This window comes from Vidua chalybeata, chromosome 4 (assembly GCF_026979565.1).
Source record: "Vidua chalybeata isolate OUT-0048 chromosome 4, bVidCha1 merged haplotype, whole genome shotgun sequence".
Classification (NCBI taxonomy): domain Eukaryota; kingdom Metazoa; phylum Chordata; class Aves; order Passeriformes; family Viduidae; genus Vidua; species Vidua chalybeata.
The window spans coordinates 24,228,366-24,250,569 of record NC_071533.1 but is presented as its reverse complement, the minus strand read 5'-3'; the positions used below and the strand labels follow the sequence as shown (position 1 = coordinate 24,250,569).

The 22,204-nt window shown below is 36.8% G+C and overlaps 1 protein-coding gene across 1 annotated transcript in view; it reads left to right on the top strand.

The window, feature by feature from the left end:
- The window catches only part of CENPE (centromere protein E), a 35,770-nt gene that overhangs the window by 11,344 nt on the left and 2,222 nt on the right, over positions 1 to 22,204 (top strand). Inside the window, exons 18-41 of the mRNA XM_053941501.1 lie at positions 1,253 to 1,327; positions 1,577 to 1,699; positions 2,055 to 2,189; positions 2,793 to 2,970; positions 3,430 to 3,584; positions 5,044 to 5,358; positions 6,161 to 6,472; positions 6,620 to 6,778; positions 7,265 to 7,474; positions 8,011 to 8,298; positions 8,401 to 8,559; positions 9,329 to 9,571; positions 10,766 to 11,008; positions 11,878 to 12,078; positions 12,161 to 12,307; positions 14,798 to 15,010; positions 16,200 to 16,391; positions 16,914 to 17,123; positions 18,196 to 18,417; positions 19,049 to 19,252; positions 19,838 to 19,950; positions 20,446 to 20,543; positions 21,106 to 21,265; positions 21,681 to 21,943. Of these exons, the coding sequence (XP_053797476.1) occupies positions 1,253 to 1,327; positions 1,577 to 1,699; positions 2,055 to 2,189; positions 2,793 to 2,970; positions 3,430 to 3,584; positions 5,044 to 5,358; positions 6,161 to 6,472; positions 6,620 to 6,778; positions 7,265 to 7,474; positions 8,011 to 8,298; positions 8,401 to 8,559; positions 9,329 to 9,571; positions 10,766 to 11,008; positions 11,878 to 12,078; positions 12,161 to 12,307; positions 14,798 to 15,010; positions 16,200 to 16,391; positions 16,914 to 17,123; positions 18,196 to 18,417; positions 19,049 to 19,252; positions 19,838 to 19,950; positions 20,446 to 20,543; positions 21,106 to 21,265; positions 21,681 to 21,943 (4,618 nt within the window). The remainder of the gene's footprint in view (positions 1 to 1,252; positions 1,328 to 1,576; positions 1,700 to 2,054; positions 2,190 to 2,792; positions 2,971 to 3,429; positions 3,585 to 5,043; positions 5,359 to 6,160; positions 6,473 to 6,619; positions 6,779 to 7,264; positions 7,475 to 8,010; positions 8,299 to 8,400; positions 8,560 to 9,328; positions 9,572 to 10,765; positions 11,009 to 11,877; positions 12,079 to 12,160; positions 12,308 to 14,797; positions 15,011 to 16,199; positions 16,392 to 16,913; positions 17,124 to 18,195; positions 18,418 to 19,048; positions 19,253 to 19,837; positions 19,951 to 20,445; positions 20,544 to 21,105; positions 21,266 to 21,680; positions 21,944 to 22,204) is intronic.

Genomic DNA, 22,204 nt, shown 5'->3' with positions numbered 1-22,204 from the left:
GACTGTGAAACAAGTTATGGCAAAAAGAACCCCAAACAAAACCAGTAATTTGAGGTCTTGAGACATGGATGTATTGTTCCTTTTCTTTCCTGTTACCTTTGCGCTGGACGTTACTTGTGCACATTAATCTGTGTAATATCTTCTGGTCATGACACCAATGTTCAAGTCTGTTACATCCTTTTGCATATTTATTTCAGGTTACAATTTAACAATGTCACTGCTTATTTGCATTGTGTTCCCTACAATGATTTATGAATATTAAAGAAAATGGCTCCATAAAATATTACCATCTAGCTTGTATTTAAGATTCTTTTTAGAAGACCCTTTGTATGCTAGACTGAATGTGCTATCTTCCTTAGCTAATGTTTAACAAATCCTAAGTTACAGTTTTCCCTGCAAAGTTTTTGGGTATCTAATAACAGATGTAATGTCTAAAGTAGCTTCCATTGCAAGAACTGCTTTTTGAAAGATTTGTATTCAGATATCTGAAGACAGTCCATAAAATCTAAGCATTTATTGATACCTATGTAGTAGATTACTTATAGCAATACCGAAAGGTCACATAGTTCACCAAATACATTAGATTAAATATATCAGTTTATACAGGTAAACTACATAGGAATACTCACAGGAGGGTGTTTGTTTTAAAGCTTTTCACTAATATTAAATTTGCAGATTGCATCTTCTTACCTTTGCTTGTGACTATACATAAGTACTTGTAGATGAGTGGTTATTGTAAAACTTTTCTAACAAAGACCAAAAGAAAGAAATTGAAAAAGCTCCTATCTGGTCTTCTACTTGTGACTTCTTTCAGAGAATACCACTGAATGTGTTCATGGCTTGTTTTACTTCCATTTTGGCACCTTCTCATTCCTGTCAGTGAATAGATTAAATCATAAATATCTGCACTGTGTCATAAAAAGCTGCTTAACGTGACTAGAATTTCAAATGTCGTATCTGTTCAATTTCTGCATTAATTGCTTTGATCACATTGCTCTTGCTTGTCAAACTATTGCAGATTAAATTGTACTTGAATCCTTTCTAATTACTGGGGAGCTAAAACAGAGCTTTGCATCTCACGTATCCATTTTGAAAGAATATGTAGCATCTTGCTTTGTAGCTGTTTAAGTAGATGTGTGAGTATAAGAAAACACACAATAGACAGGGCTTGTTTTCATGGTTTGGCAACTAAAACTACTGGTGTGGGTGCTTTCTAACATCCTCTGCAATTTTGCTTTAATTTGCTCCACAGATTCAACTAATGCATGAAATTACCAACTTAAAGAATCTAGTTTCAAATGCTGAAGTGTACAATGAGGAACTTGAGGTGAGCCTCTCCATGAATTTACGGGTAGTAAAACTTGTATGAAATGTGCTTGGTTTGTTTAGCTTGAAATACCATATCTGCTGAGGACAAGCTAGATATCATTATGCTTGGGTTAATCTTAGCAAATATTAGGAGGACATGTCTAAGAACCATGAATGCTTTCTGTGTAGGTTTTGATAAATTCTGACCTTGAAAAACCAAACTGAGCACTCCAATCTTCTTTCCCCCTTTTTCTTCTCCAACATTTAGGCAGAAATAAATTCCAAACTGGAACAGCTGAAAGAGAAAGAGAACAAAATAAATATATTACAGAAGCGTGTGGAAGAACTACAAAAAGCAGGAGTGGCAAAAAAGGAGACATCTTTTGTACAGGTAAACTTGAGTTTTCTACTGGGTTGAGAGATTACTTTGTTTTTCTGAGCTGGATTAAATTTAGGTATAGCCTTGGTATGATGAACATCTGCTTCCCTACAGGTCTTGGGAAATTCTGTTTTACAAAGTTTAAAATTTTGATTACTACATATCATACAGCAGTACTCTGGGAAAGTCAAGCTATGAGAAATGCTGCTGTTTATCCAATCTCTCAAACAACCTGCTACTCTTCCTCTTAAAGTAAACTTACTGAGTTTTCTAAGCCTACACTTACATTTTAACCACATTAAAATGAACACATTTACTTTATTATGGCTCTATCGATTTTTGCTTCTTTGAGAATTGTCTTTTTCAGGGAGATTGTGATAAACTAACTGAAGAAATTCAGCAGCTGAATAAATCCCTCTTAGACAGTGAAGCCATAGCCTTGGATGCCAAAAAGGAATCTGCTTTTCTCAGAAGTGAAAATTTGGAATTGAAGGAGAAGATGGCAAGTACTTGTTGAACTGCATTTATAGCTGTACCAAATGCTGTTAAGGGCCTGTCTGCTTCCAGGCTTGTGAAGAAGGCCATCAGTGTGGAGGAGCACTCATCATTAGCTTTCTCTAACTACTTTAAGTAATACTTTTATACAATTTATGGAAAATATGTCTCCAGGAAAGAGAGAAAAAAGAAAGTAAAGGTTTTTTCCATAGGAGTGGGTGGTTAGTTTTAGGTTTACCAGGTGGGGGAGAGAGAGAGCAAAGAAGCAGTCTTTAGTGTATTATTAGGATGTAACACTTCAGACCTAATTTTACCAGAGAACAAAGGAGAGTAAGAGATGTGGACTCAGAAGTGGGATGGAGCTTACTTTGAGCTTTGGAAGAGTAAAGACAAAATAGTAGCAGCAGTTATGGCCCTGAACTCTAAGGCAGGTTTTGTTAGAGGACTCTGACAGGAATACAATTGTTAAGTTTGCCTTATTCTGCCATATTTACCAATGTCAAAGCTTGTCAGAGTGACAACAGAAACTGTACCAGATGCATTATTTAAATGTCAAGTACGTAGACTTTTATTCTGTGTGTGACTTGCATGTTGTATTGTTTTCCTGAAGAATGAACTTTTAAATAACCACAACCAAATGCAAAAGGATGTTCAGTTATATCAAAGCCAAATAGAAGCGGGAAAAACCAGTTACCGTAAAATGCAAGCTGACTTGCAGAGAGAACTGCAATCTTTATTTCAAGAAAACACAAGACTAACTTCACTGATGGAGGGTAAAGTTCCAAAAGGTACTGTTCCACGTGGTGCCTTTTCCCTGCTCCCTCTCTCCTTCCTTTTCCCTGTAATGGTGGGAGGATGGCAAGACTTTGGCTCTTGTCTTCCTCAATACATGGAAACTGTCAGTATAAAGCAACCAGAGCATCTGGTATTGCTGGCATGGAGTAACTACTTGAGCATTTCCTTGAACATTCTGGAAAATTGCAGCTTACAGAATATTTTCCATTTTGCACAGTCAAGTTAATGAAGATTGTTGGAGATAATCTAAAATAAACTGGATACCAGCCTAAGTGCTGACAGAATTCAGACCTGGATCTTAGTCTTTTAATTGTTGGCAGCAGTAAAATGTACTTTTCTGGAGTTACAACTATATGACATCCAGAATGCAATATAAATCTTCTGCTTAATTTAAAACATGTGGTTTTTTTTTTCTCTTGCACTCGCTTATTAGTCTAAACTTAAATTTCTAGATTTGCTTTCTCATGTGGAGCTGGAAAAAAAGGCAGCTGACTTAAAAGGAGAACTAGAAAATGCTTTGAAAGAGAATGCACTTCTACAGAAACAAGTAAATGAGCTATCAGAATTTCAATCTCTACCAAATACTGTTGAGATGCAAAAGAAAGAGGTAAAAAAAATATATAACCTTTTTTCTTGGTTTTGTATTGTACTCCACTGGTAATGTACTTATGGAGGCCTATTGGATATGAAGCTTTAAAGCCAAAAGTTGTTGTGAGTCAACCTGAGATTTTACCTGAGTTAAGTTTGTTAAATTGTTGCTTCTCAGATATTTAATATTTGTTCCTAGGAATAAGTTTGTTTCATTTAATATGTTTAGTCACTGACTACTATAATTATGCATTATTGTCTAGTCCAACCTTTGCATGTCTATTTGCTGTGGTCACCACTGACAACTGAATGTATAGATATAATGGTGTTTGATCCTGGGCACTATTCTAGAACTGATTATTTTGTGTAATTGAGCAAAGAGAAAATGTCAAGACCTCTTAGCAGAAATTCTGCTTGAGAAGTTAGAGATTTACCTTGCAAATTCTAGAAAACTTGTTAGGAAACTCTTTTATTTCCTAACAGGTAAGGGGTTAGTAAACTAAATACACAGTAAATGTTTTAAAGGGTTTGTTTGCAGACACTTTTTAGCTTTCTTTGTTCTACAAACCACTTGCTACTAAGTATGTGCAGTTAAAATTATTCAGGGCAAGTAATCTACAAACTCATTAACGCTTTGCAAAAAGTTCCAAACCCTCCAAGGGTCTACTTCCACTAATTGACAAAATGTAATTAAATGTTAACAACTTAATCTCTCTGTTGATGCCTTAAGTTTTTTTGCTTCTATATTGTTCAGATTCTGTAGTGCATTAGTGTATAACTCTGAACTCTATATGAAACACTAGTTAGCTTTCTTCACATTTTGGTCAGACTGAACAACCCTTCTGGGCCTGGGAACAAAGGTCACACCATTTGCCCCAGGCCCTGGAAAATATAAACAAAAGTGAATCAGGGCCAGGGGAGAAGCAAACCGGAGGAATGTGACTTTTACCTGAAGCTATAGTTGCACAATTAACCTCTGATATACCAACTGACCAAACTTCTATCTGTCTGAGAAAATTTGTGACTGTTGTCCATCTTGGATGTAGCCTCTGCCAGGCTTTTGCTTTGCCCAAGGTGTATCCTTTGAAGGCCTTTAATAAATACCCACTTTATTCTCTAACTCTGTCTAGCCTCTGTTCTAGGTAGCCAGTCCGAGGGATTGGTATTATGAAGAAAGCATTGATAAATGGAAAAATTCAGTTTAGGATTCCAGTCTTAGCTCAAACATAGGAAGTAGAACGTACTGAAGAACATCTAAAGAGTTAGAAGAGAGATTTTGTGTCTTGGGAATCCTTCTCTTTTAAAGACTCTTTTTTAGAGAGTTCACTCCCAACAGAGCAAAACACAATGTATTGTGTATGTTTGCCTGTACTTTATTTCCTACATCTTCACAGGTAGGAAGATGGTTTTTATTATGTAGTTATGACAAATACTGATTTAGAAACCACTATATATTAATATTGTTTTCCTGTTGGCAGATTCTTGAAAAATGTGACGAGTTACGCTTATTAAAATTGGAAAATGAAAAGCTACTTTCTGAAGTAGCTGACAATGAAATGAGACTTAAACATATGTCTGAAGAAATTGAAAAATCAAAAGACAATCTCACAGATGTACAAGTGAAATGTACAAAGTTTGATGAGGAATATGCAGCACTTAAACAGCTCCATGAAGAAATAGAACAAAAATACATAGCTGCATCAGAAACCAATGAACAAATGAAGCTCCAAATAGAATGCCTATCTAAAGAAGCACAAGAGTCTAAAACAATTTTGGATGAAGTGAAATTAGAGGTCAGTGTCAGCTTGCTCCTTTTTACATATGAGACTTGAGGAATTAATTGAATGTGCTAAAGAAACTGTTTTGGAGAAATCCTCTTAAAGGTGTAAATGACAATATCACTGGCTTCCTCTGGCATGAGTGGGTATTAATTATTCTGTGCCAGGAGTATATTGAAGGATTAGTCAGCTCAAATGGACTCTTTGTGGGCAAAGAAATAGAATTGCTCCAGATTCTTCTGTAATTGATCTTTTAATTCTTCTTTTTGCATTCTTAAGTTATATCTTCATTATATAAGTTTTTTTTCTATCAATGCTGCTCTCACCTACTCTATATATAAAGTCATAGAAACAAAGTTTCCTCATTGGGATTTGGAGACCTTTTAGAACATGAGTTCATTCAAACCAGAGAGAATCGCCACAGAAATTGGCCATTAGAATGGAAAAATAAATATTCAAATTTTTAAAAGAAGTGAAGCATACATATTTTTGACAAAGCTTTGGACACTGCACTGGCTGTCATATTCCAGCTATGGTTTTGGTAATTCCTAAGCCATGCTACAGTTTGATGTGTATGTTTTAGTAAGACTTCTACTGCTAAGGAGCCATCACAGGAAGGTTCCTGTGACATGACATAAACAAATGCTTATTTATTGTGAGGAAGAGTATAAGCAGTGACTTACAGAGAAATAATGACTTTGCTAGCTAGCATCTTTCTTCCTTTTTAAGCTGATAAAAGAATCTGTGAGAACATGTACATATAATGGAGTTCTGCATTACAATGAAAGTGTCTGTCCTTTTTCTTTGCAAACTAAAGCTCTCTAGCAAAATGAAAGAACTGGAAGAGAAAGAAGCAGAGCAAAAACAACTTCTTGAGCTAAGAGAAAATCTTGTTCGGACTCAGCAGAAGTTAAACGAACTGGAACAATTAAAAGAGGAAGAAAGGATTAGTGAAGTGAGAATTGAGGCAAAAGATTTGGAGATGGAGGCAGTCTTGCAGAAGCTTACAGAATGTCAGGAAGAAATAAAAACTCTAACCCAGGAAAGAGATGACCTGAAGCAAAAAGGGGAGTTTCTCCAAGCTGAGACAGAGCAACTCAGAGAGGATATAAAGGACACGGTTTCAATGGTAGGAGAAAGACTTATGAACTATATTAAAATATTTGGGAGAATATAGGAGTGGGAGTTTGTGTGGTCATTTTTAATCAAGGAATGCTTACTAATATTACAAAATACATGTATTTTCTTTATGGATTTTCTCTCTTGTATTCTAAAGAACATCTTGGCACATGAGGATCTGAGAAATACACAAAATTCTCTGAAGGAATCCCAGAAAACTGTCAAGAAGTTGGAAAAAAGTATTTCCGAAAAAGAATCTCAGATTCTGAGTGTTGAAGAAGCACTAGGGAAAACCATTCAAGAACTCCAAATACAGGTAAAACCTTGTGCAATAATTAAAACAAGCACATTAATCTGCTTGTAGTCTCTTCTGCATGTCCTTAAAAACTTTTTAGGCTCCTGATAGCAAGTGGGCAGGAAAAGAGTACTGCCTAATCCAAGTCTTGACCAGCTGTTGCTGTTTCTGTAGAGCTTCAAGATGTATGTACAGTCAAATAAACCTTTGTTTAACTGTGTGCCCTATGGTTGTGGATTTGAGTGGTGGCTTTGGATGGGAAATTAAAGAGGAGATGAGGGTTACTTAAGTGTAGAAATGAGGCTGCTTTATATTTAAAATAGAAATTTCATTATTTATAACAGTCCCAATGAGAAATATAACACATGATTGTCAATGGCAGCTCAGATCCCAACATACTGCAGAAGGCTGTTATAAATACTGTAGAAGAGAGACTCAAACAAAACTTTGGCATTTAATTTTATATTGAATTGATAAAAATGCTGTCTTTGTGTATTTTTTAAATAGATCTCAGAAATGACAGAAGAAATTAAAATCATCACATCAGAGAGAGATCAGCTGGCTGAGGAGAAATCAGGAAGTAACAGCTGTAGAGAAAGTGATCAGCTTCAGGTGCAAAAGGAACAAATTATTTTGCTTACACAAGAGAACCATTCATTGCAGGAGAAGCTGGACAGTTTACTTGTGAAAAAAGAGGAGTTCGGGGCAGGAACTTTGGTAATTATGCTAAAGCTGTAATGGGAAGCTTGCTTACTTAAACTTTTGTTCAGTGAAGTATTTGCAAAACAGGGTGCCGAAAAGGGTCGTGGTACTTGACTGCACCTCATAAAACTCCAAGTTTATTATGGTTTACTTGTGCTAGAGGCCACCCATAGTGTTTATATAAATATATATACACGTCTATTGGGAGAATGTCTATAAATAGAATATTAACTTGATACAGGATAGTTAGGATCTGTTCTGATTTGCACAATAATGTTCTATAATTAAGTAGATGAAGTTAAAAACTGCTCATCTGAAAAGGGTGGTTTGGCTCTTCTAAAAAGCATAGGTAGAACTGACTTTTTTCCTGACACTGAAAGAGACATTGTAAGCAACACTTCTTGTAATTGGATGAGCTGATTACACTTCTGTGTGTGTGTTTCATAGCCGAGCCTCTGATTGTTGTACATAAACAACCTGTCAAAGGTGTCAGATAAGTTTTTCCTAAAGCTGCATCCTGAATGTGTTTATTTGAATCTCTTACAAAATAGATACCACAGGTTCAAGGACAATCTATGGAGCAAGAGTTATTTCTTCTGAGAGAAGAGCTGAGCCAGGCACAACGGAAATTGCATGAAATGGAGGAAGCAAAGGCCAGTGAATACCAAAGGGAATCTGAAAAAATGGAGAGAGCAGATGTTATTCCAAAACCACATGACTCCCAGGAAGCCAGTACCCAAACAGAAAGAGATGATGATGAGGATTTTAAAATGCAACTGGAAAATCTCCATAATGAGACAGACCAGCTAAGAGAAACTCTACAGGAGACAATCAGCAAGGTAATAAAAGTAGTTCTCTTCCCACAGGAGAACAGCTTTAGTAGATTTCTTAGCTTTTGCAAGTGTTGTTCAGGTGTTAATGTACTTTAATTGTGTCCAAAGAACTCTGAGATGCAGGAGGAGTTGAGATGTACTCGTGAATCTCTTGGACAACATCAAGAGAAGATTGTGGAGCTGAAAGGAAGCATTTCAGAGAAAGAAAACCAGCTCTCAAAGGTGCAAGGGGCATTGAAGGAAAAAACTGAGGAACTGCAGCAGAAGGTCAGAAGCAGTTTTGTCAAGAAAATTAAAAGTTCTGCTGAGTTTGGCAGCCCATGTCTACTGCAAACTTCCTTTTCTAGGGCTCAAGTACATCTAATAAGGAAACCCATTATTTATAACTAAATATCTCTTGGTGCTGAATGACTGAATATTATTTATAATCAACAATGTACTTTAACCTCTCCCCAATTTTCCCATAATTTTCATAATTTAATGCTTTTCAACAATGTAATTCTGAAGATCATTGAGCAATATTATGAGAGCTTAGCTCATTCTTTAATTTGTTACACTATTAGGAATTTGTTCTCTACTTCTTGTTTTCAGGTCTGAACACAGAGTGGTTTGTAGGCTTCACTATTAACACTCAGTAATGTCTCCTATCAGCTGTGGATACAGCAACTGAGGCAGGTTTATGGATTTAGAATGTCTTCCATGTTTTTCCACATTTTACTTTTGCCTTCCACTAAGATAGCAGCACTGACATTTGATTGGCTTTTCAGCAAAATTTTGTCTTTTTTGGCTTACAATAGCAGGAAGCCTTTGGGGGTATCTTCCTTAAAACAATCCATTTATAACAACCCATATGTACAGACAGTGCTCCTGAATGATGATCCAACAACACTCTTCAATCCAAACCTCACTGGTGGCTCAAGAACATTTAGGAACTTCTAGTGTTACTGGTTGTGTTTTCTCCAAAGCATCAAATAATTTTTGGTCTTGCAAGAGGTGATTATAAATACCAATACTGGCTTGGATTTGTTCTTTCCAGCTCACTGAAGTCACTGAAAACCTCTCTCGTGTCTCAGCTGAGTATGGCAACCTCCTGGCAGAAAAGCAACAAACTGAAAAGGCAATGAGTGAGCAAGTGTGTCAGCAGCTTGAAAGAATCACTTTACTTAACAAGGAGAAGGATGAGCTTCAGCAAATGGTAGAGACTTGTAAAGAAAGGGAAGAGCACTTGTTACAGGTTCAGAGGCAGTCCGAGATTTTGAAGGACAGCCTAACAAGCAAGGTGAGGACTGTTGGTGTTTAGTCACTGTTATGTATTCTGACATTTTTGTCGCTGGTGTGCCAAACTCTTTCTCCATATAAATCCCAGTTAATTTTTAATTCTCAGAGCATCCTTTTTGTGGCTGTCAAACAAACACGAACATGGGGCAAAGGGTTTTGTCTAATTTTCTTTACTGGTATTTAGTAATAATGTACTCAGCTTGTCTCAGCCTTGTAACCCGTTGGATTGTTCCAGCTTTGGAATGAATGTGAATTTATCTGGTGAGTGCATATTTAATACAAAAATCAGTACTTGAACATGTCTTCCAACTTTTAAAAAGGCACTGTGTAGACAGCATGAACTTAATTGTGTTTTGAACCCTTGGTGCTTTGCACACTCTTGAAGGCGTAAAGGGCACTGAAAGACAAAACGGAGGAACTGCAGCAGAAGGTCAGAAGCAGTTTTGTCAAGAAAATTAAAGATTCTGCTGGGTTTGGCAGCCCATGTCTACTGCAAACTTCCTTTTCTAGGGCTCAAGTACATCTAATAAGGAAACCCATTATTTATAACTAAATATCTCTTGGTGCTGAATGACTGAATATTATTTATAATCAACAATGTACTTTAACCTCTCTCCATTTTCCTAGTCAATTTTTATGCATTCTAATAATGTAAATTGGCTATCTAATTCTGAAGATCCTTGAGCGGCATTAGGAGAGCTTAGCTCCTTCTTTAATTTATTACACTGTTAGAAATTTGTTCTTTGCTTTTAGTTTTCATGACTGAAGCTCGTGTGGCTTGTAGGCTTCATTTTAGCATATTGTGATGTCTCGTATGGATATAGCGACTGAGGCATGTTTATGAATTTAGGATGTCTTGCATGTTTTTCCACATTTTACTTTTGCCTTCCACTGAGACAGAAGCAGTGACATTTGATTGGCTTTTCAGCAAAATTGTCTTTTTTGGCTTACTACAGCAGGAAGCCTTTGGGGGTATCTTCCTTAAAACAATCCATTTATAACAACCCATATGTACAGACAGTGCTCCTGAATGATGATCCAACAACACTCTTCAATCCAAACCTCACTGGTGGCTCAAGAACATTTAGGAACTTCTAGTGTTACTGGTTGTGTTTTCTCCAAAGCATCAAATAATTTTTGGTCTTGCAAGAGGTGATTATAAATACCAATACTGGCTTGGATTTGTTCTTTCCAGCTCACTGAAGTCACTGAAAACCTGACTCGTGTCTCAGCTGAGTATGACAACCTCCTGGCAGAAAAGCAACAAACTGAAAAGGCAATGAGTGAGCAAGTGTGTCAGCAGCTTGAAAGAATCACTTTACTTAACAAGGAGAAGGATGAGCTTCAGCAAATGGTAGAGACTTGTAAAGAAAGGGAAGAACACTTGTTACAGGTTCAGAGGCAGTCCGAGATTTTGAAGGACAGCCTAACAAGCAAGGTGAGGACTGTTGGTGTTTAGTCACTGTTATGTATTCAGATGTTTTATTTCTAATATGCTAAACTTTTTTGCAAACTTTTTGATTATTAATTCTCAGAGCACCATTTCTATGGTTGGTAAACAAACATGAACAAAGGCAAAGAATTTCATCTCAGTTTATTTACTGGTATTTAGTAATGACATTGTCAACCCGCCTTGTAACCCGTTGGATTGGTCCAGCTTTAGAATGAATGTGAGTTTATCATATGTATGCATTTTTAATCAGTACTTTCACTTGTGTTCCAGCTTTTTAAAAAGGCACTGTGTAGATGGCATGAACTTAACTGTGTTTTGAATCCTTGGTTCTTTGCACACTTTCTGAATGCCTGACAATGTTTCAAAGTCTTGCTCTTATTTCTTGTCAACTCATGTTTTCATAGTGTTTGCTTTTGACCTTTTCACCTGTCGGTCTTTTCCTTTGTAGATCAAAGAGTGTAATTGAGGATTGTTTCAGTTTAGCAAATCTTACTCTTCAGTAGAGGGAATATAAATATATTGTCCATTTTTTATGCTCATCTTCTATTTTAATTTTCTGGTGATGTAGGCATAGGTTGTTTGCCTTTTCCTTTGATTCCTCTTGCTTTACAGCAGACCAAAGTTGACTGATATAGACTTTTTTGGGTGTCATGCTATTCCTCTTCCTTGTAACTTTTTTTCTATGTTTTTAGAACACTAAAATTATTTTTAAACTTTTCTTTATACTGGTGAGAATTTTAGTAATTAAAAATTGTGATTTTTGTATTTGACACAACTGATTTGACTACTTTATAGGGTGTATAAAGACCATGACCACCAAATTGTGATTTGTTTTTCTCTGCTGTTCTCTGTAGATTCATCAGTTAACTGAGACCCTAAATAGTGTATCATGTGAGAAGGACCAATTATTAGCTGAAAGAACTAGTCACTCTTTACAACTTAAAGAACAAATCTCATCAGTTAATCATGAAAAAGATGAGCTAGAAAAACTTCTTCAGGTTGTTAAGTCTGAGCGGGACCAGCTCAAGACAGAATTGCAAAGAAATTCTGAGATGGTGAGTGTTGCAATTTGCATACCTGAGTTACTCATAACTTCTGGTCTCGACTAGTACTTAAATATGTGTGTTTTAATTTTAGTGTGTTGAAACAAAGGCAAAACTGGAAGATGCTTTAGAACAACTGAAGCAGAGAAACCTGAACAATATGTCCATTCAGGTAAACCCAGTGGATATTGCAAAGCAGGTGGCTGATGGCAACTTGAAAGAAAAAACCTTGAAAATTAAGGTAAGTGTTTTTCTCTGTTTGTTTTAAGGATGCACATAGGAACTTAATGACACTTGCCATGGAGCATAAGCCTTTTGTGCATTATGTGTAAAGTGGTTTGCATATCTTGCTAAGGTGCTGCATATCATGGGATCAGTTGATTTGCTGTTGTTGTTCAGGGATTGCACATCAATTTAATGTTCCCAGAATATCTCACTTGCTTTCATTACTGTCCAGCCACCCCAATGAAAATAACTAGTCATGTTGGATCATAGAATCATTCAGGTTGGAAAAGACCTCTTAGATTATAGATTTCAACCCTTAAACCAGCACTGCCATGATCACTGCTAAACTGCGTCCCTAAGTGCCAGATGTACACATCTCTGAAGTAACTCCAAGGATGGTGATTCCACCACTTCCCTGGGCAGCCTGTTCCAGTACTGGACAGCCTTTTCAATTGAGAAATTTTTCCTAATAACCGGTCTAAACCTCCCTTAGTGCAACTTATCACATGTTACTGGAGAGAAAAGGCCAACCCCCACCTGGCTACACCCTCCTGTCAGGCAGTTGTAGAGTGGTAAGGTCTTCCTGCAGTCTCCTTTTCTCCAGGCTAAAACACCCGCAGCTCCCTCACCCACTCCTCACAGGACTTGTGCTCCAGATTCTTCCCTAGCTCCATTGCCCTTCTTTGGACATTGCCCAGCACCACAATGTTCTTCTTGTAGTGAGGAGCCCACAACTAAACAGAGGATTTAAGGTGTGGCCTTGCTAGTGCTGATCCCTTTCCTAGTCCAGCTGGCCACACTACTCATGGCACAATCCAGGGTGCCCTTGGCCTTCTTGGCCACTGGGGCATATACTGGCTCATGTTCTGCCAGCTGTTAACCAGTACCCCCAGGTCCTTTCCTGCTGGGAAGCTTTCCAGACACTATTCCCCCAGCCTGTAGGACTGCATGGGGGGTGTTGTGACCTGGCAGTTTCCTTTGTTGAACCTCAAACAGAAGCATTTTGCCACTCTGGTTTTGTAAAATCCCCCCCACATCCTCCCTTCCATTATTCCCCATCAAATACTAAATTGATGTCAAATAAACTATTTTCATTTAAGTGCTTCTGCCCTCAAACGAGGAATTCCTCAGACCATTTGAGTATATTTTCACACAGATATGAGAAGTGCAAGTAACCTGCTGAAAGCCAAAATAAACCAGGATTTATGAATGTGTATTTTTACATATAGGTAAAGCCTTATAAAATAAGGCCTTGTTACCCTTGTAAAATCATGGCTCAGGCCTGCTACTTTGGCTAAGTAGCAGGGAACTATGGGTGAGAGACCCAGCTGGAATAGGGGTACAGAGATGCGAGACATGTGCTGCGTGACTGCCACATGTCCCCATTGTGGTGTATGGTGGTTGGTTGACTTGGGCTTGTTGTGCCTTAAAGCTGTGTAAACTGATAACTGGCTAACTGCTTAAAAAGGCCTGGGTTTTGCAGCAAAGGGCTCTCCTTTGCACTGCCTGGGGACTCTGTTGCTCTGCATTGTCACATCTGGCACCCAAAGAAATAAAATTACAATGAAAAAGTAAACTACAACCAACAGCAAAGCCCTACAAACCCAAAATACCAAATTACAATGCAGAAATAACTACAACTCAACAAAACAACTCCTTACAACCCTCAAACTACAAAGAGCAGAGCTTAAACTCTACTACAACAACATAGAACTTTATTTATGAACCACAAATCAACAGAAAACAAAATACCAGCACAGCTTATAAAGTTAAATCATAATGAAGTTAACATCAGCTGATCCTTTTAAGAGCACTCTCCCCTTCTGACTTCTGTAGTAGATAGGATCTTGTCTGCCTCTTCCCAATGTTCCAGTGTTTTTACTGTGAGGTGAAGAGTTAAGAAAACTGGTGAATCTTTATTCTTTCGAGTAAGAACCAGTGATGATGGGGGTATCTCAGGGTATCATTTTAAAATGCATAACATAGACAATTAAACGTGATTCTGGAGTTGCAGTTTACTGGGTCTTCAAGCCTGTAGCACTACTGAGCTTGCTCACTGCTCGTTCACAGCTTCCTTTTCATGGCATAGTGCTAGGACCCACTTCATGAGCCCTTTCCTTCAAGAAAGGAGAAACAGAGAAACCTGGGAGTCCATTCTGACAGAAGACCAGCTGGAAAACTTGTAAACAGGGAATTTTTTTTTTCCTGCCTGATTTACAAGTCTTGATGTGGCCAGGCAATCTAAACCACAAAGACAATTTGAGCTTGTGAAATGACTTGCTGGAAAACTAAGAAATTATCTCGGTTTGTGCCTCGATTAGTTTTTTTTGTCATATCCCTGTGGCAAGTCAAAACTGAAGTCTTAATCATAACTTTTCCTGTTGTAAAACCAGTACCTACTGTAGGGGTTAGTCCTGGAGTCAGGTAATTTATGTTATGTTTCTGTTTATAGCTAATCACACTTTTCCTTATTGTGAAGGAATTAATTTGTTTCTCTTGCATGTAGGAGCTTCTTGAGAAATTCCCAAGTATGGGGAAGAGATATGAATGTCTCTCTACAGTGTCTCTTAAGCTGAAGAGTGAACTGAACAGTCAGAAAGCACTGATGGCTGTGATACTGCCTCAGCTTCCACTGGAGCAGAGTAAACAAGTCAAAACACTTCAGACTAAAAATGAGGAAATGAACACTCGTCTCCAGAAGTTATTGACCAAATTGAAGGTACCAACTTTTAATGCTGAATATGTGGATGCTTCGTATCACTTGGATTTCGGTTTTAGGTTTTTTTAAATAAGCTCTCAATGGTAACAGCTAGGATTTTACTCTAGCTTTGGGTTTTGAGAATCCATACACTGGAGAAAATAAGTTGATAGTAATTGCTTTACGATCTTAGAAAACTGCAACTACTTTGTTACGTAAATCAAACTTCGTTTTTAACTGTAGTTCAGCTGCTTTGCACAGGATTATTTCATTAATGTTATTCCATTTTAATTGGAAATTGAAATTTCCTTTCTGTACTCTATAAATAATAAATTACTTTCTCTGTGGGGGAAAGAGACATGCAAGATAGCTTGGAGATGCATGCTTACTCTGCAAAACTATCCAGGTAGTTCGATGATTTTACAGCCTTGAAGATCTTCCCCAGTTTGGAATCAGTTTCTCCATTGGACTAAAATTATTAGCAAAAAGGTTAAGAGTAGTTGGGAAGGAATTCCTGTTAACATATGCAGAAGTACAGAGTTTTTTCTGTTTCTTTACTTACCTTGAAAGATTAAGGGCTGAGTTTTTTGGGTTTTTTTTTTTGGTTGGAGCATGGAAACATGCACAGGTCTGGAGAGAGAGGGTGAGGTTCTTGAGAGTCATTGATGTCTACAGATATCCATTAACTTGGAAGCTGAACTAATATTCCAAAGAGCCTCATTTTATAACTTAACACAGCCATTTTAGGTTTAATTTTTTCCACAGATGACTTTTAACTTTCATGGTTAAAGATGTTTAAGATTCAATTAGTGAGCTCTGCTAGCATAAAGTTTTAAATCAGCACAGTGATATTATTCTCATACATCATCTGCACCTTTCACAACTCCAAGAGAAACTAAATATAACAAAGCAAACTTTGTTTTTCAAAGTTTAGATTTGTCGAAGGCTGTCTAGAGCCTTTCAGACTTCTTGGCTTTTTTTGGAGTCTACAAAAATAGCATACTGGAAAAGTGCTGTCTCAGCTAAAGGTTTTACATACCATAACTATAATGCACATGTGAACCTGATTTTCTTAGTCATGTGTTAGTTATCCTGGACATTTAGAGGCTCAGAGAGTAAACAGATTGAATTATAAAATACTGTATTTTGGCTGGATGCAGGATACCATTTTAAAACAGCCTCACTTATACATCCTGTGCTTCTGCAACAGCTTCTGTTCAGCTCTGTTTGCACAAAGAAAAGAGAGTACCACACTACTGTTCACAAGTATGAAATGGAATTGCTTGAGGAAAAGAGAAGACAAGATGACCTACAGTCCCAGATTCAATGTCTCAGGAAGATGAATTCGTCTCAAGAGTTAAACAGCAGTGAAGGGCTGCAGAGTTTGCACTTGGATGCAGAGGTAATATTTGGGAAAAAAATAGACATAAAAACCCAAAATTACAAGGCATGTGGTGGTGGGAATCTGATGGCAGTGGATTTATCTGTTAAAACTTTTCTTAAGGGGGGTGAAGGAATAGAGTTACTTTTTTATGCTGCTAGTCCTATAAGAGAATTTTGCTTTGTAAAGCAGCTGAAAATAAAATTAATAGGTTAGAAAATAGTGGGAATGTTATTTATTGATTTGCCCTTTCCAATACATACCATCCAATACCAAGATGACCTGTTCTAAAACAATGGAATAAACTTTTGCTAATAAGCACTTTTTTTTTTCCCCTTTCCACCTGCCTTAGGAACGTAGATTGTCTTCTTGCTTTCCCAATAGGATGTAATTTTAAGTCTAGCAAAACTCCTTTTATATGATAATTAGATACTAAAACAGATTTTCTGCTATACTGATAGCTGAGAGGACAGAAGGTATATTTAGACATGTGGTAATCAAACCAGTACTGAAATTTTAATTCCCTTTTTTTTTTTTTTTAAGAGCATTCTCAAAGATGTATCAGAAATGGAAAATGAACTTCTCTGCATAGAAGCAGAGTTACAGCAGGAAGAAAGTGCTAGAAAAGAAACAATACAGTTCTGGGAGGCTTGTTCAGGAACTCACTGGGATGCAGAGGAACTGAAAGAAGAACTAAAGAAAGATAATGAAAGACTCTTGCAAATCTTTAAATTCTGGACTCCTAAAGTAAAGGTAAAATTAAATGTTCTAGAATCAGAAATATATTTTGTGTAAGCACTCTGTGAGCAGCTATGATTGAAAACAAAACACAAAAAAGGCTCTTAAATGATCATTCATTCATTATCAGCACTTACTCATACTTTAACTGTAAGATGGAATACTTAAAAGATTTTTAAAGATTTTTTTAAACTTGAAGACTTGCTTTCTAAAATACTTTCTAGGTAATAAATGGGAGGGGGTGTGGGGTTGTTTATTTGGGGTTTTATTAATCTGAATTTTGGAAAATGTTGCTTTTCTTGCCAAAAATTATCAAAACTACTATAGCCATTTTTTAAACTCAGTTGCATTTATATTTACACTTACTGCTTGCCTCTTTTGGACATCTGGACAGCATTTTTCAGGGTTTAGTTCATCATGGTCAGGATTTCACAAGACTACATCTTTCTGATTAAATCTTAAGTTTAGCCTATTTTTAAAGTTTCTTCTGTAGAGTCAACAGTCAATCTTGACATTTGTGGGATTTTGCAGTGTTGGCAAGGTTTTTGGAAGAATTCCCTGACCCTAATATTATGTGGATCAAAACTTTTAACAAACAAAAATCTAGTAAACATTGTAATTTCCAGACAATTGTAAAGTTTTTAATTATCTGACATGTTAAACATCTGGGTTTCTAGAACAGTCCAATGTGTAGATTTAATTTCCTTTAGTCAGTGTATGCATTCTAGTTAGAAAAATCTGTGAATAATTATGGTTTTCTGTGGCTGACTTTCAAGAAGTCTTCCCAATATAGTTCCTTTTGTTTCTCTAATGTTAGAGTTTGAGTTAATGCAGAAATACTGGTAAAACCTGCAATACACTATCATCTTCTCTTGTGTCCCTTCCTGCCTCCCCCTCTTCTGGAAATGAAACTGTTCTTTTGAATGATAATGTTACCATTTCTGACAGCAAGCATTGTCAAATAGGGCACTGAAACAAGAATGTGAAAATAATACAGGCTAGGGTACTTCCTGTTTCTTCACTTGCCATATTTCTAGCAGATTAAAAATTATTTAAAGTTATGCTGTGTGATGCTTCTGATTTTCAGATACTCCTTGAACTTTCTTCAGAGCTAGATGCCAGAACTGCCAATTATAGTAAAAATGCTGATGCTGAATTAAAGCAGAGAAAAGAGAAAAATGAAGAGTTGCTTCAGGATCTAAACACTCTAAAAGAAAAACTGGCCCCTGTTGGCTTTGCCAGTCTGGCATTAGAAGAAGAAAATTATAAGCTTCATAATAAGTTAAAGGCTGCAGAACAAGATAAAAAGGTACCAGTACTTGCTTCTAGGAACTTCTTTGATGATTGGAGTTCTCTCCCTTAAAAAGCAAACTGAAAATAAGGATTGATGGCAACTGTAAATCTATGCCACCACAAAAAGAGTACTCTTTATTTTAGTAGCTCTTTTATTTCCAAAGTGGAATTTTGAGCTCTTGCTTGTAACATGATTATTTCAATGGCCTAATTTCTGTACACAAATAGGTGTTCAGTTTAGAAATCATATGAAAGCTTTTATTTGCTTTTGAAGTATTGACTTTAATAGGGTGATACTCTTGATGCTTCCTGTGAGTATATGATATTCACTATGTCAGATATGAAGATGGAGAAGAATTCTCCATTTAATCACAGGAATTGAGAGCTCATTTTCTTTTTTTTTTTATGCCACAGTTACCCTTCTCCAAAGCACTTTTTCTTTTCTTAGATGTGAGTGTTCTAGACTATTAAAAGATGACACAAAACAGTGACCTGGACATGAAGAGTTGCCATAGAGCCTTGTAGTGTTGGATTTTTTTGTGTGTGTGGTTTGGGTTTTTGCTAAGAATATGACCATGTGCTGTTACTGTTACTGTCTTTTGACATAACTGCTCATAACTAACTGATTGACTGAAATATCTCAATAGGCTATGGAAGTAAAAATTCAGAAGTTAGAAAATGTAATATATGAAGTAGGAGACAGTGTCAAAGAGAAAGATGATAAGATAAGCAAGCTACAAGCACAGATAAGAATAAGAACAGAGACAAGTGAGCTCACTCAACTGCAAGCCAAACTGAATGAGATGGATAATTGCCTCAGGACTGCCTTAACAGAGAAGCAGAGTCTTCAGGTATGAGCAAAATACTTCACTCTTTCTCCTCTGATTAAAGACACAAAGCATGCTTAACAATAGTTGTAGGTGAAACTTAGCTCTCCATAGTCAATGTATTTGTTCTGTATGGCATTCCTAGAGTAAATTCCACTTGCCTGTTTAGCAGGCAGTTTCACATTCTACCAGTGCAACCTTCAGTGGCAACATTTAGAATCCATATTAGGATACTAGAAATGAAATATATCACTTGTATGTGATGCCTTTCTGAAACACTTCAGACATTTTAACACTTTTAAACTGAAGCATGAACTATTTTACTTAGTGTGATATATTTGCACACTACTTTAAAATTCCCAGATTTATGTCTGCTCAGAAGTCAGCAAAACTTGCTAAAATATGGTTGCATGTAATACACCAGAGTAGGATACCAACTGCTTCTATAGTGCTGGTTGGTAATATAAGCCACCTTAGTGAAAAATAACTTCCTGCTCCTGGTCTTGTCCTGCAAAATATAGCAGATCATAGTAAAGATACAAGGCATACAACCCTTAAGTTCATTGCTAAGTAAAACGCCCTTATTTGTACTAAATATTTTATTTTCAGGCAAAATTAGATAAAGGTGCTGAGCTGTACAAAGAAGAAATTGACCATCTCAAAACACAATTGGTAAAATGTGATCTGGAAAGAATGAAACAATCCAACTCCTTTGAAGTGAAGTAAGTTCAAACTTTATCTTCTTACAATTCTCAACTACTTCATTCTTAGTTTCTACTTTGCTTTTTTCCCACATAATAAGAAGTAAGTATTCAGCTTGAGGTGTTGTAAGTTTTTATGGTGATTAGAGAAAGTAAAATCTATATGCACTTGGGCTGCTTACAGAACTTCTTCCCTATACACCCACCAAAATTTCTCAATCAACTGTGTTCAGCCATAAATGAAATAACTGTTCTGACAAAAGAAGGCAAGGGCAAAGCACTAACTGAAAGCACTCTCTACTTCACTAGAGAGAAGGGCTACACCAAAAATAATTAGTCCAACTTCTGGGTGCACTTTATCTAAAATCTAACTGATAACCAGGTTTATGTAGTCTTTCTTGTATAACATGAGTGTGTCTTGTATTTGATAATTCATTGGAATTCAGCTGAAACTGTAACAACGATTAAACTGAGGTTTTCTGATTTTTTTTTTCCCTCCTTTCCTGCCTCACATAGACTTGCTAATTATAAAGCCCTTGCAGAACACCGTGAACAACAGTTAACAAAGCTAAAAGAAGAGCTGAGAAGAGCACACCAAGAGCAAGATATTACTGGTAAATTCAAGATAAATAGAAGGGACTCTTTCATGTTAAACACTGAGTTTTTAGGTTAAATGTTTGAAGACCAGATTGATATGCAGGCCTTGCACTCAAAGGGTATGAGGAGAACTGGGGGCATTGGAAGATGAAATGGAAAGTAGATTACATCAGCTGCATATGAACTGTGTTAGAATCGGAGCAGTTGTGTTTTTCTCCAGCCACGTTTGCCCTTGTGGAGGGATAAGCTGCAGTGGTGGTTACTCATGTTGCCACTTTCTCCTTGACATATGAATATCTAGTTCTAATCAAAGCCATGACATACCTGGAACAATAACTAGTTTGCCTCTAAATGGCCCAGTGAAGAATCTGTCATGTTCCTTAGTATCTCCCTGGCAGTGTGAATACTGGGAGGTTTATTTTGTGTAGAAAAAAGAGTAACTGTTGTAATGGCACTTGTAACCAAGTGAGGTTTCACATATAAGACCACAAGAAGGGTTAGGCTAAAAAATTGGTTTGGTATTGGTTTGGTTTTAAGCACTCTCCAAATAATGCACACACATGTATAAATGTTTTCTAGTGCTGAAAGAAGCAGATCCTCAGCAATCCCAAATACCCCTTACTTGTGGTGGTGGCAGTGGTATTGTGCAGAGCACACAAATACTTGTTCTAAAATCTGAACAAGCCAAGCTACAGAAAGAGAACTTGCAGCTGAAGAAACAAAATGACCTTCTACTGAGGTAAGTGAACAGCTGACTAGCAGCATGCCAAATCATTTGTTGTATTCATGTACATCATTAGTGTTTGTTTCTGGGAGACCTATGGAAAGTGAGTAACCATGAATTTTACTTTTCACATCATAAATTTTTATTTCAAGCTAGTGTTTTATGGCTTATAAAGCCACAAAGGCCTTTTGAACTTTAAATTGCTTGCTTTCTTAAGAATCTTTTAAATGCTGGAAGACAGTCTTGAATTGTATGTTGGAAGGAATTTCAGGTTAAAAAAATCTTCTGAAACCAAGATACAGAGGTATTGTACTGCCTGTCTTTCATACATCATCTGAAAATAAGGAACTGTCTGTTGTTCAGGAATTTTTTCTTAAAGAAACTACTTTTAACTCTTCTTAATTGAATGCTGGGGTTCTTTTCTTTGCAGTGATGAACTTCAGCTGAAAGAGGAACTCAGGAAATGGAAAGAAAGAGCACTAAAATGGAGAGAACGATCCTCAAGAGAAACTACTCGAGACACAATACCAAAGTCTCCTAAGAAGGCAGTGTCATATTTCTTTAAAGAACAAATGCCTTCACCCTGCAAGGAAACTGTTTCTCAGGAAACAGTAACTCAGGACCTACCAAAGCCTCTGTCTCTGACTTGTCCTACAAATTTCTTTGATAATTCCAACTTGGGTGTGCTAACAGGTATGTAACAGTGGGAGTGTCCTATAAGATTTGAAGATGCAAAATGTAAGGAATGGCCTGAGATCTTAAACTTGCATGATAACAGTTTTCCGGAATGGCTTGTCATATAAAAGCTGACAATCTGAGCTGTGAAGCTTCTGTATACTCTACAGAATCGAAATACCAAAATGAATCCTTCACCTGCTGAAGAATATACAAACTTTTTTTTTTCCTTTTCTGCAGTGAAAGTGTTGATGAGTGACTTTTAAAAGTGAGTCAGCA